This window comes from Tupaia chinensis, unplaced genomic scaffold (assembly GCF_000334495.1).
Source record: "Tupaia chinensis unplaced genomic scaffold, TupChi_1.0 Scaffold000238_1, whole genome shotgun sequence".
In the NCBI taxonomy this organism is placed as follows: Eukaryota; Metazoa; Chordata; class Mammalia; order Scandentia; family Tupaiidae; genus Tupaia; species Tupaia belangeri.
This window is the reverse complement of record NW_006159716.1, coordinates 6,333,950-6,346,726: the sequence shown is the minus strand read 5'-3', so window position 1 is coordinate 6,346,726 and position 12,777 is coordinate 6,333,950. Positions and strand designations below refer to the sequence as shown.

At 41.4% G+C, this 12,777-nt stretch overlaps 1 protein-coding gene across 1 annotated transcript in view; it reads right to left on the bottom strand.

Moving 5' to 3' along the window:
* BTBD9 (BTB domain containing 9) overlaps positions 1-12,777 on the bottom strand; it is a 431,835-nt gene that overhangs the window by 405,492 nt on the left and 13,566 nt on the right. Inside the window, exons 4-5 of the mRNA XM_006148619.3 lie at positions 7,937-8,156; positions 3,837-3,956 (exon numbers count right to left, since the gene is read on the bottom strand). Of these exons, the coding sequence (XP_006148681.1) occupies positions 3,837-3,956; positions 7,937-8,156 (340 nt within the window). The remainder of the gene's footprint in view (positions 1-3,836; positions 3,957-7,936; positions 8,157-12,777) is intronic.

Below are 12,777 nucleotides of genomic sequence, written 5' to 3'. Positions count from 1 at the left end.
CTCTCTCTGTCTCTCTCTGGGAAGCACACGCACCCTACGGCAAAAATCTAAAAAATAAATACGTAAAACAAGTGAGTATCATTGTAGTGAGCAATCATGGCAGGAATGGCTCTTATTCTCTGAAGGTCAAACACCAGGTAAGAGTCTCAGAAATCAGGAAAAATAATTTTAAAATGACTGCCATTTACTGGGCTTCTACTTTTGGTCAGACACTGCTCGATACTCACAAATACACTATCATTTAACCCTCAGAGCAAAATCCCCATGCAGAGGGTACTGTTACTTCTGTTCTTTTGGTGTGCAGATACCAGGGCTCAGAGAAGCATAAACTTGATTAAAATATAAGGTGAAACCAGGAGTTGAGAACTCTGTCTCCACAGCTCATGGTTTCTCTACTACACAACGCTGACTTACACACTCAGGAATGAGTAATCCCACATTCCCCAATTCAGAGTATCTTTCCTTTTATGACTATATTAGATGTAATCTTTCACCGGCAGATGACATTCACACCCTTCAGTATTAACCTTAAAATTCAGTTTCCTAGGGACCAGTAGTTGGCATAATGGCTATGTCACTGGACTCTACATAGTTAACCACAGTTCGAGTCCCAGACCCGGTGGCTTAAACTCACAGCAGGCGGGTGTGTGTGTATGCCCAAGATCCCAGGAGGAGAATGGAGGAGAAGGGATTGCGGTGTAGTCATCCACCCTGGGGGGTGATTTCTTGTTTTCTATCTGTCTCTCTGTGTCTTTCTGGTAGCACGCACGTCCTATAACAAAAACCTCTCCAAAAAAATTCAGTTTCTTAAATAAAAACACAGAGAAACCAACCTCTGTGAACAGTATAGAATCGTTTACTACTGCAGAGTTTTCTAGCACTTATGCAAGTTTTAATGAATACGCTGATTAAAAATGCCAATGACTAGACCTCTATATGAATGTTAAATCAATCTCTCTTCATTCCACAGTGCCTTAACACCATGAAACCTATGCCAACGTTTGTGGACTACCTACTGTATACACGGTCACAGACTGAGAGTGGAGCGAGAGTGCTCAGAGCAGAGCCCCTTCCTCTTGCCTCCAGGAGCTTGTCATGTTAGCATCAGAGATAAGACAAACACTGAAAGGACACTAAAAACAAAGTGAGTGACACAAACGTGCAAGTTAACTAACATAATGCACATTGGAAGTATATGTGCTAAGGAAATTAAGTATTTTCCCAGTGAAACTCCTCGAAGATGCGTATACAGAACATCGTTAAGGTAGTCAATAAATGATTGTGAAAATAAGAAACACCAAGATATCCTTGGATAATCAAGAGAGACTTATTCTTAGGTTCATTTTAAAATACTATTAAAATGCTAATCTACTACCAAAGGCAGAGTTAATGCAAAATTATAATATTTTAAATCAAAGTAGTTACAATTTTTGTTTCATCTTCTTACTAACATGGATATCTTTTACCACTATCTCTTAAGATCCCATTTGTTCAATTTTTTTTCTGAGTTGGGAGTTGCTAGACAAAAACTAGCATTATGAATAGAGCTAGACTCTAAACACATAAAACTGACAAAGTCAAGGCCAGGTGGGAGAGACAAAAGAAGAGGAATATAAATAAGGCCATTAATAAATAAAGGAGAACTACGGGGTTTTTTACAGAGATTTTTGTTATAGAGTATGTCCACTTGCTGGAGAGACAGAGAGACTGAGACAGAAAGTGAATAATCACCCCCATCCCGGGGTGGGGGGATAGCCATGCCACAATCCTTTCTCCTCCATTCTCCTCTAGGGATTTTGGGCATGCACATGGGCCTGGGTGAGGTTTTTTGTTTTTTGTTTTTTTTTTTAAGCCGCCGGGTCCAGGACTCGAACCATAATCAGCTATGGGGGAGTCCAACAACATAACTATTACACCACCTGCTGGTCCCAAGAACTATGTTTTCTAAAAGCCACCAATGATGACTGAAGGCGCATGCCTCCCTCCACACAACCGGGGCTTTCAAGTGGGTAAAGCAAACAGACTGCCCTGGCTGGTATGGCACTTCTGCTTCTTCGTTCTAGGAATCATGTTCTTATTGTCTCAAATTAAATACAAACACACCATCGTTGGGTCCATAGCAGACACCTCGCTTATTTTTCCTGTTCTTGTTTTCTGTTGCTTATTTTTCAGTTTGATACAACCATAACGATCTGAGTCAATGCAGACTCAATCTCCCCATCCACACTGGGACCCCTTTGTCACACTCGAGTATCCCTAGGCAGCTCTGAGATACAAAATCCTCATTCAATTTCTTGTCCCTCTCATTTTAATCCACTCAGACCTCCTCTGACAAAAGGGCTACAGCCAGACCTGAGACATTTTAGCTCCTCATGGGGAAATGAAATTGATTTTCTTCATTTTCACACAAGAGGATCCCTGGGTAACAATATTGTGTCCAGCCATATCCATAATAAAGAAAATGTAGACAGCATTCTTTACTGTACCGGAGGATGAAAGGTACTGCGGAGTCCCGTATTGGAGTAAGCATTCAGCCCATGCTATTAGACCCTGAATTTAACAACTGCAAGGGTGACTTCTGGCCAAAGACTAAGTGCTGTGGGGCATCCCCATCTGCTCCAAATCAGCCACATGCGCAGTCAGATGGCGTCCCAAGGAAGAGAGGATCCCTTCTCTTTCTGCCACATCTGACTAAAAGAACCAATCCTTTCTACCTTTGGTCTTTTGACTTTAAGGTAGAGCACATCTGAGGGCAATTTCCAATGGGAAAATTACAGAGAAAAACAACAGAATTTCAGGAACCTTTATCTACCTTTCCCAACTTCCAAATTCATTCATTTGTATGAATTCCAAAAAGAAAGTTTAAATGGTTTATATCTAAAGACAGACTATCAAATATGCATAATATATATTATATGTAAAAGCTACTATTAGCTTTTATAATAAATATTTTATATGTATACATACATATTTTTATATATATATATATATAATTTGCTATAGGGCATGTGTGCTTGCCAGAGAGAGACAGAAAGAGAGGAAAAGTAAGAAATCACCCTCCTGGGGGGATGGCCATTTTGCAATCCCTTCTCCTCCATTCTCCTCTCATGATATTGGAGAAGCACACACATAAGCCCGGAGTGTTCTTTAAGCTGCAGGGTATGGGACTCACACCACACAGCAGTCATGTGGGATCCAGCCACCTTAACCACCACGCTGCTGGCTGGCCCTCAATATCTTTTGAAGATGATCACTATGCAGCTGCAATAAAAGCTGAGGTGCTCTGGTTGAAGGACGGATGTAAGCCTGCAGTCCCACTAGCTAAGCCTCCCTTGCCCCAAAGCCAACCCCACTTGTGACACCTGTTCTATCAACCTACATTTGACAGCCAATGACCCAGAGGAAGAACACAGCAACACAGAATGTGCACACTGGCATTCAGAAATCTCCTGGCCCTGGCTACCACCAGGGAAACCTTCAGAAATAGCTCTCATGGCTTTCATGGGAAGAATGTATCATGTAATGATAATTCTTTCAATGTACAGCATAGAGTTCAAAAAATATTTCAGCTTCTCAAGTGTCTTCTGCTAGTTCTTATTCGTTCATATTTCTACTGCATAAACATAGTGCAAGACATTTTGGATAGAGTTCCACAATACACTCTAAATATTAAGGTGCATAATTTTCCATATTTTCCCTAAGTTCTTCCACTTAGCATGTGCTTGCTAGTTGATACTCTGAAAAACTCTTCTTCCATGAGGTAGAAAAGTACAGCCTGCTCAAAGTCTAAATTTCCTGACATAACAGTCAATCATTAGTTAACCATGAGAACTAACCTGCAGACACGGGCTGGAAAATACAACTTTTGCCAAGAACGACACAGATATTGGGAATGGTCTATCACTCTGATCCAGTCGAGTTCATCCATCGACACTTCAATGAAATATGAATAAGACCTGGGAATCAAAAGGGAAAAAAGGCAGACAGTTAACCATATTAAGATAACAATAAAAAGCTAAACTTTAATAAAATATTAAAAGATACCAAAAAAAAAAAAACACAGAATTCACCAATTACACTTCTGCATAACAATCAAATTTAGACAACGGAAGTCATATGTATCCCTCTACGTTAGCATTCACGATCTACTGGAATTACCTCAGCTTGTCTGTCTGCTTTATCAAGACACCAACTGCTCAAGAACAAAGAGTGTATCCGATTTATCTCTATAAATATGATGCTTGGCATATATCAGACACACAACACATTTGCTCCTTTTCAAACATGGCCAGGATTGTCCCAAACTACATTAGCAGATTGAGAAAGCCGTGAGAGAGAGAGAGAGAGAGAGAACAAAACAGCAGGAAATCAGAGCCTATGCCCTCTCCTCTACCTTCCCTGGCCGGGGTGCTCAGCCCTCCCCTCAGAGGACAGAAGCCAACTTGGGATGTATCTCCCTCCTCCCAGAGGCCAGCTTCTCTCCAGCTGCCTCCCAAGTCTCCTACCATCCCACACATACAAGCAGCCCGCAGAAAAAATAAATGACTCGGGTGAGGAGATAATGTGTGCTTCTTTGGGTACAACTTAAAACTTGCCAGCTAATAACCCAGCAGTAATGAAAATGGCCTATCATTCTCCCCCGGTCAGCTACCCTGGACCACTACATGCTGGTCCCATCCTGAACAAATCTATATTCTCCTGTCATAAGGCAAATTTAAATTTGAGATGCGGTTATTACTTGCACTGTAATATCAACAGGAACAATCTCAGAAGATTTAGGTGACCATAAATGTCAGCTTGCAACCCACAGTTGTGACCAGGAAAGGTCAGCTTATTTTGTGTCATCCCCTCATTTTCTGCTGTCCCCTCACTCCCATTCATTTTATCGCTCAGTCTCAAACTGGCTATAACCTTTTATTGAACCTCTCTGGGTTATCAGTAATGCAGGATATAATTTTACAACACGTCAGAATCTTTTTGGCTTAAGATTCTGAATTTTTCACCTTTGCTTAGAATGATAATTTCTATGAGAAAAGAACAGTTACGTGGTAAAGTCCCCTGTGAATCCAACGCACATACTAAAACAAAGTGGCCTATAAATATTTAACATCATGGAAACGATAACTACTTCCAGTTTCAAACATACTAACCTTTTCTTTTATTATTTTATACTAATTTCATTATTAATTAAATGAGTGAAATACATAAAGCTTTTATAACAGTGCCTACCACATAAAAGTAATGAAAGTGCTATATAAGTATTATTATTATACTGCTATTAATCAGACCCTTGGAAATGATTTGTGAACTAGCTCCACTTTGACAGGCATCAAATAATATCCAACTAAATAGATATACTTAATAAAAAAAAAAAAAGAAACAGGGGGCCAGCCCCATAGCACAGTGGTTAAAGGAGCCAGATCCCAAATGGCCAGCAGCAGTTTGAATCTCATCCCACCCCCCACGGCTTGAAAAACACACCAGACACGTGTAAGTACATGCCCCCAAGTCTGGACCAGATCAAGAAATGGAGGAAAAAGGACTGCAAGGTGACTATATCCCTCTGAGGGGTACTTTCTCCTTTTTTCTCTTTCTCTACGGCAAGTGCAAAAGCCCTGTGGCAATGAAAAAGAACCACAGAGAAATAACCTAGAGACCGTGGGTACTTATGCTGCGGGGAAAGACAGTTTCCATTTCATAAAGCTTCCCTCAGACTGGGCTCCAATGGCCAGAAACGCCAGGGTGGTGGCCGAGGTGCTAACGAGAGAGAGGAACTGCCTTCTGAGTGTTGCAGGTCTTTGTCACCATTATTACTAAGTTCTTTGTTCTCAGACCCAAAGAGGCAGAAATGGGGCCTAGTTTCTGGTCATGCAGGGTTTAGGTTAATAACAAGCAGCACAGGAGGAATAGCTCGGTCACCCACACTGCTCTGGCGCTTCTGCCATGGACGATCCCTGGAAACCACACAGGGTGAAAGCACCACAGTGGCTGGCAGAAGGCAGAACCCTGATGCCACTGAGAAACTGGATGCATTCCGGGCAGAAGTCCAACGAGTTTTTTCCCAAATTTCTTTTGTTCTGAGGATGATTATCCACACACTGACAGACAATTTTTGTCTTCATCCACAGGACAAAAATAATTTTTGTTCTAAGAGTGTACCATAGGGCATGTGTGCTAGACAGAGAGAGGGAAAGTGAGAAATCACTCCCTGGGGATTATGGCCATGCTGCAATCCCTTCTCTTTCATTCTCCTCTTGAAATTTTACACATGCGTGCACATGCACCCAACGTGATTTTCAAGTTGCCAAGTCCGGGGCTCGAGTTGCAGTCAGCCACACGGAACTCCAGCACCTTAACCATCATGCCATCTGCTGGCCCCAAAATGTATTTTATAAGCTCTTACAGTATCTAAAAGTAGGGAACCTAGTAAATAAATCTTTATATGGTATAACATCAGACAATAATTACAACAGTATTTTAGAAGAATGCTTTTAAAAAGTAGAATGCTAGAGGCTGGCAAGTGGCATGGTGGTTGAGGGTGCTGGACTCCCACATGGCCAACCACGGTTTGAGTCCTGGAACTGGTGGCTTGCTTTCACACTTTCCTCTTCTCTCTCTCACTGTCCCTCTCTGACCAAATTAAAAATAAATTAATTTTTAAAAAAAGGGGAATGCTGGGGGTCAGCAGGTGGTGTGGTGGTTAAGGTGCTGAACTCCAACATGGATGACCACAGTTTGAGTCCCGGACCTGGCAGTTTGAAAAATCACATTGGGTGAGTGTGCAGGCGTGCCAAAAATCCCAGGATGGGAATGGAGAAGAAGATATTTCAGCAAGGCCATCCGTCTGGGGGGGAGGGTGATTTCTCACTTTCCCTCTCACTGTCTCTCTTTCTGTCTCTCTCCAGCAAGCACATGTATTCTATGGCAAAAATCTTTAAAAAGTATGGAATATACTCAAACTACTAATTAAAAAGTGAATTAGGGACAAACAGGTGACATGGAGATTAAAGTTCTAAATACCACATGACCAACTCCACAGTTCGAGTCCCAGATGTGGCAGCTTGAAAATCCTGCCAGGTGTAGGTGTGTGCCTAAGATCCCTACAGGAGAATGGAAGAGAAGGGGTTGCATTGTGACCATCCCTCCTAGGGGTGATTTCTCACTTTCTCTCTGTCTCTCTGTGTGTCTCTGGAGAGTATAAGCACCCTATACAAAAACTTAAAAAAAAAAAAAAGTGAAGTCAGCTTTTTTTCATAGCTAATTCTTATTTTGTAAAACTATGTGCAGGTTTCTGCTTTGTCTGCATGAGTGATCTTTGCATAATAAAAACAAAAGTACTAGTTAGGGGCCAGCAGATGATATGGAGGTTAAGGTGCTGCATCCCACATGGCCAGCCGTGAGGTTTGAGTTACAGACCTGGCAGCTTGAAAAATCACGCCAGGCACATGTGTGTGCATGCCTAAAATCCCAAGAGGAGAGTGAAGAAGAATGGACTGTGGCATGGCCATTGCCCCTGGGGGGTGATTTCTCACTTTCCCTCCCTCTCACCCTCTCTCTCTCTTTCTCTCTGTCTCTCTCAAATGAATGCCCTTTAGCAAAAACCTAAAAAGAAAAAAAAATGCTAGTTAGATACATCTGAAGATTAATTATAGGTGGTGAAATGATTAGCAATTTTTATTTTCTTCCTTGAGCTTTTCTGTATTTTCTATGTATTCCATCATAAGCACATGTTAATTACTCTTATAAAGCAGCAAATAAAGCAAAGCAAACATTATTTTTTACAGAATATACCCTCCAGAATTGATCTTCAAGAAAATAACACCATGATCACAAAGAAATAAACTGTCAAAATCTATAAAACCAAAGGAGCTGACCACAAAGTTAGGTCCTCTCAAACAGAATGTCGCTTTCTCTCTACGTCATGCTAATGACTCACCGGCTATCCCGGTCCCACAGGAGTATCCGAATGTGATTGATAATTGATGGCTGGCCTAGTTTAATCTCAATGCCAGAACGGCAGTCGTCGTCAATTGGGTGCCTAGAAAACCCATGATCCAAATCATAATTTTGGGTATCACCATCTAATAAGGCAGACTTCAGCTCCCCTTTTACAACCTGGGCTCCATACTTCATAGTTGCAATGTTTTCTTCTGGTACTACAGTAAAAAGAAAAAACAAAGAAAGAAAGAACAGAAAAAAAGCAAGGTTAATGGTTACTTATTTTATATTTTTGGAAAAAGATAAAACTATAGCATCGTAATTTAGTCAAGTATCTGTTTTTAACTTTAAAATGGCATATGCAAGTCTATGGGGATAGGAGTTACAGAATGCCTACTAGAATTAAGACACCATCCAGAGTTTAAATTTAATATCACTCTCATAGCTGCAATGTGCCTGGGACTAATGTTGTTACAAAAAAGTTAACAGTGCTAGAAACAGCATGGTGGGGACAAACAAATCAGCTCTGCTAAGTTCACTCTATTAGTAGCTTTAATTTAATACCCACTGGACAGAAGCAGCATGTTAAGAAGACCTGAACCTGCCATCTGGACTGAGGATAATGCATAAAAGCAAAGCGAACAGGTCAGAAATCTGGAAAAGCAACAGGAAAAGAAAGGCTCCACTACAGCATAGCTGTTAGTCATACACTGACGTGCTGGATCAATTAATCTAGCTGAGAGAAAAAAAAAAAAAAGGCTATGTTAAAAGAAGATATATTTTTTACTTCACTTGAGAATACTTTTTTTAATGAAAATCCAGGTCCGGCTGCAATGGTATAGCAATAGGGTACCATTCTGCAATGCTAGCCCCAGAGGAAAGATGGAGGTTTAGTTCTAGTTCCCAGGTCAACACTGTGCACGCCGTACACAAGGGCATCCATGGTCCTCACTGGCTGGGAAGGGCAGAGGAAGGGTTGTGGCATGAGACCTTGTTGAGGGTGCTTGTCTTTCCCTCTGTCTCTCTCTCCCTCATATGAAATTATTAAGTGGGACTAGTCAGTGGTGTGGTGGTTAAAGAGGCTGCATCCCAACATTTCTGACTGCATAGTTCACGTCTTAGACCTGATGGCTTGAAAAACACACTGAGCACATGCGTGTGCATGTCCAAAATCCTGAGAGAATGAATAAAAAGAGACTGTAGCATGGCCATCCCCCCCTGGGGTTGCCTCTCACTTTTGTTCTCTCTGTGTCTGTGTGTGTGTGTGTGTGTGTGTGTGTGTGTGTGTGTGTTTTGCTCTCTGGGGAACACATGTGCCCTTACAGCAATTTTTTTTTTTAAAGTAATAAGTAAACTTTAAAAGAAAAAAGTCTATTGGGTCAGGTTTGTGGTGCAGAGGTAACACACTGCTCAAGGGATGCGAGATCCTTCTGGAAGATCAAGGGTTCGGTTCTGTAGTCGAATGTTACACCCTGGGCCTGAGGACCCATGATACTAGCTGGCTGGAAGGCTTAGGCGGGTAGCGGTGTGAGACCCTGTTTCAGGTGAGGACGCCTGTCTCTGTCTCTCTCCCTGTCTCCTCCTTCACTTGCTCCCTCCCATATAATATATACTATATGCTGAGCATTGTTCTAAGCACTTTACAAACATTAATTCCTTTTATTTATACCTCACAATAATCCTTTGAGTACAATACTACCATTATAATCATTCTGCAGGTGAGAAGTGGAGGCAGAAAAAGGTTAGGTGGACTTACTTGCTCAAGGTCACATGGCCAGAAAGTAGCAGAGTTGAGATTAGAACCCACGCTGTCTCTGTCTGTTTCCAGGGGCCCTGTCTTTAACACAATGACCTGCCACCTCATCTTATCACGGGTCTCTGATTGGATGACAGTATCTGTCACTCGAAGAATGCGTAACACCCAGAGGGGAAAAAAGGGATAGCCTGATAGTGGGGAAGGAATGGTGGACTCAGAGTGAAAACACCAAAGTTTGAGACTTGGGCTCTACTGCTCCCTTCTCCAGAGTAGGCCTTTTACTCTCTCTGAATTTGTTTTCTAAAATTAACAATCCTTTGCTCAAACCACCTCATAAAAATTACACTACAATAATACATATTAACATGCTGTCTACGTGTGAAGTGTTAAATCAATCACAAAGCATGTACCGAAGCCTCATTCTGTACCACGTACTGCGCAAAGCACAGGGAACCACCTGCTGACGCAGGGAGCAATAGGCCCGGCTTTCCTGAAGACACCAGCCTAGCGCTGAAGCATTTTATAAACAAGCAAACACACAGAAGCTTCAAACCTGCTTTTCCAGGTACAAGGAAATGGATCCCTCCTGCTATTAAGAGTATGAACCATGGACATGAGTCTGTAGTGCTGACCACTGCAACAGCCTCCTCCAGGGCTGACGCGAAGAGGCAAGACTAAGCCGAAAAGGAGCCCCAGAATCGTTCAGATTTAGAAACTACTACTGCCTTTTGATGTTCTCTAAACATAAGCTTCTCCGGCACTAAGATTTATCAAGTTAGGAATAACACAGTAGGCACAAAAGTTTCAAGTATCTGTAACCAAAGACTAAAACAGGAATGAAATTTCTACTACAAGTTTAAGCCTTGTTTTGAAGTTTATTTCAAGAGTACTTGAGAACTTATCTAACCATTCTCGATACAGTCATTCCCCGAGAGTATGTTTCACTTCGAAATGGAGACCATTTATACAAGTGGAAATTCTCTCAAGGTAACTATAATGTCAGTATCTCACTGGATAAAAATACAACTCAAGTACTTCTGCAAAATCTATAGCTAAGTGATAAATTTAAAAGGAAAAGTGATCATGATAAAATTCAAATAATGAAATAATTCAAAACATAAATATTTTTAGTGCTCATACTTGTCTATCACTAGGAAAAAAGGCTCTCAAAAACCACAAGGTGGTGAGATTAAACAAGCTAGTAGATAACAATCCATTTTCTTCACACTGTCATTTTTATACATTTTATAAACATTGAGGGGGGAAAAAAAAAAACTTTGAGGCTCTTTGGCTAGGTAGAAACCAGCCAATTATTAGAAAGAAAAACTTAGGCTGAATGAAGTAGCTCCTAACTATGGAGTACCAAAATCTGAGTGGTGTTGGGTTAATTATTTCGTGTCTTTAATTGCTTTACATTCTTTAATCACTCTTTCAGACTTTTACAAGTAGACTGAAATGGTTGTTCACCCCTGATGGATTATTTGGCCAACTCTAGACCTAAATAATATGTTCACTGCAATCTCTTTACCCTCTTCTGGCACCTAACTTATCTTCCACTCCGATCCCGACTTCCCTGAAAGATGCATAGCTCCCCACCCTTCCTACGAATACTCCCCAACAACTCGGGCATTACGAATGACACTGTCTCATCTGTGACTTTCCCCCCACTCTGCAGGCCTTCTCTATGCATACTGGTATTCAAACACACAGAGAATGGAATGCAATCTATAGAACATCACTGGCCTCAGGAGTCACAGAACCACAACTCTGGTTCCAGCTCAGGCAACAACTTCACCAGGGAACTTGAGACAAGTTACTTTAAAAGAAAGAAAAAAACATTTAATAGACAAAACAATGTAAAGTTCTCTGTTGAAAAATAATTGTTCTGTAATTTTAGCTTTATAAAAATAAATAAATAAAGATGAGAGAGCAGAGGGCTGGATGATGGCACAGCCTTAAAACTCAATGCTCTGGGGCCAGCAGGTGCATGGTGGTTAAGGCACTGGACTCCCAGGTGGTGGACTACGGTTCAAGTCCTGGGCCTGGCAGCTTGCTTCCTCTCTCTCTCTTTCTCTGGTGAGCACATGTGCTCTCTAGCAAATTTAAAAATAATAATAATAACAACAATAAATAAATAAAGTTAAGTAACTAGTTCTTTCAAAACAAACAAAAACTTCACTGCTCTATGAGGCTGATCCACATACAGAGGCCTCCCTGGGTACACCAGACATGCTCGTACCCATGATGTAAATAAATAAATACAGAGATAAAAGGGACCTTCGTCCTATTTATTTAAGGGAAAAAAGTCCTAATATTCCTCCTAGGTGAAGATCATTGCTGGGGACTCAGCCCTCCATAGCTCACCGTCTAATGACACAAGAACACATATGCAGACACAGGAATGCTCCAGAACGCTCCACAGAGGAATATTCAGTACACATCATCCATAAACCTCCTAGTTTGCAGATGAGAGATTCCCCAATACAACACATGGGGAAGATCCAACAGTAACAGAAGTCAAAGAGTTTTTAAATTATTTTTATTGATGTTTTTACATGATAGGTGAGAAAGTTCTTTTTTTTTGTTTTGTTTTTTTGTTTTCGGTTTCTTTTTTTTTTTGCTATAGGGCACGTACACTTCCTAGAGAGAGATGGTGAGAGACAGTAGGAGGAAAAGTGAGAAATCACTCCACTGGGGGTCTGGCCACACCGCAGTCCCTTCTCACCATTCTCCTTCTGGGATTTTGGGCACACATGTACCCAGTGTGATTTTCAAGCCACTGGGTCTGGGACTCAAACCATGGTTGGCCATGTGAGAGTCCATCGCCCTAACCACTATGCCACCTGCTGGCCTTGAGGTGAGATGGATTTAAATTTTAGTTTAGAAGCAAGGGATGATTTATTCAGTCACTTTTTTTTTTTTTTAAGAGAGATTTTTGCTATAGGGGGCATGCACTTGCCGGAAAGACAGAAACCAAGAGATCACCCCTCAGAGGTGATGGCCACACCCCAATCCCTTCTCCTCCATTATCCTCTCAGGATTTTGGGCATGCACGCACATGTGACCAGCATGAGTTTTAAGCC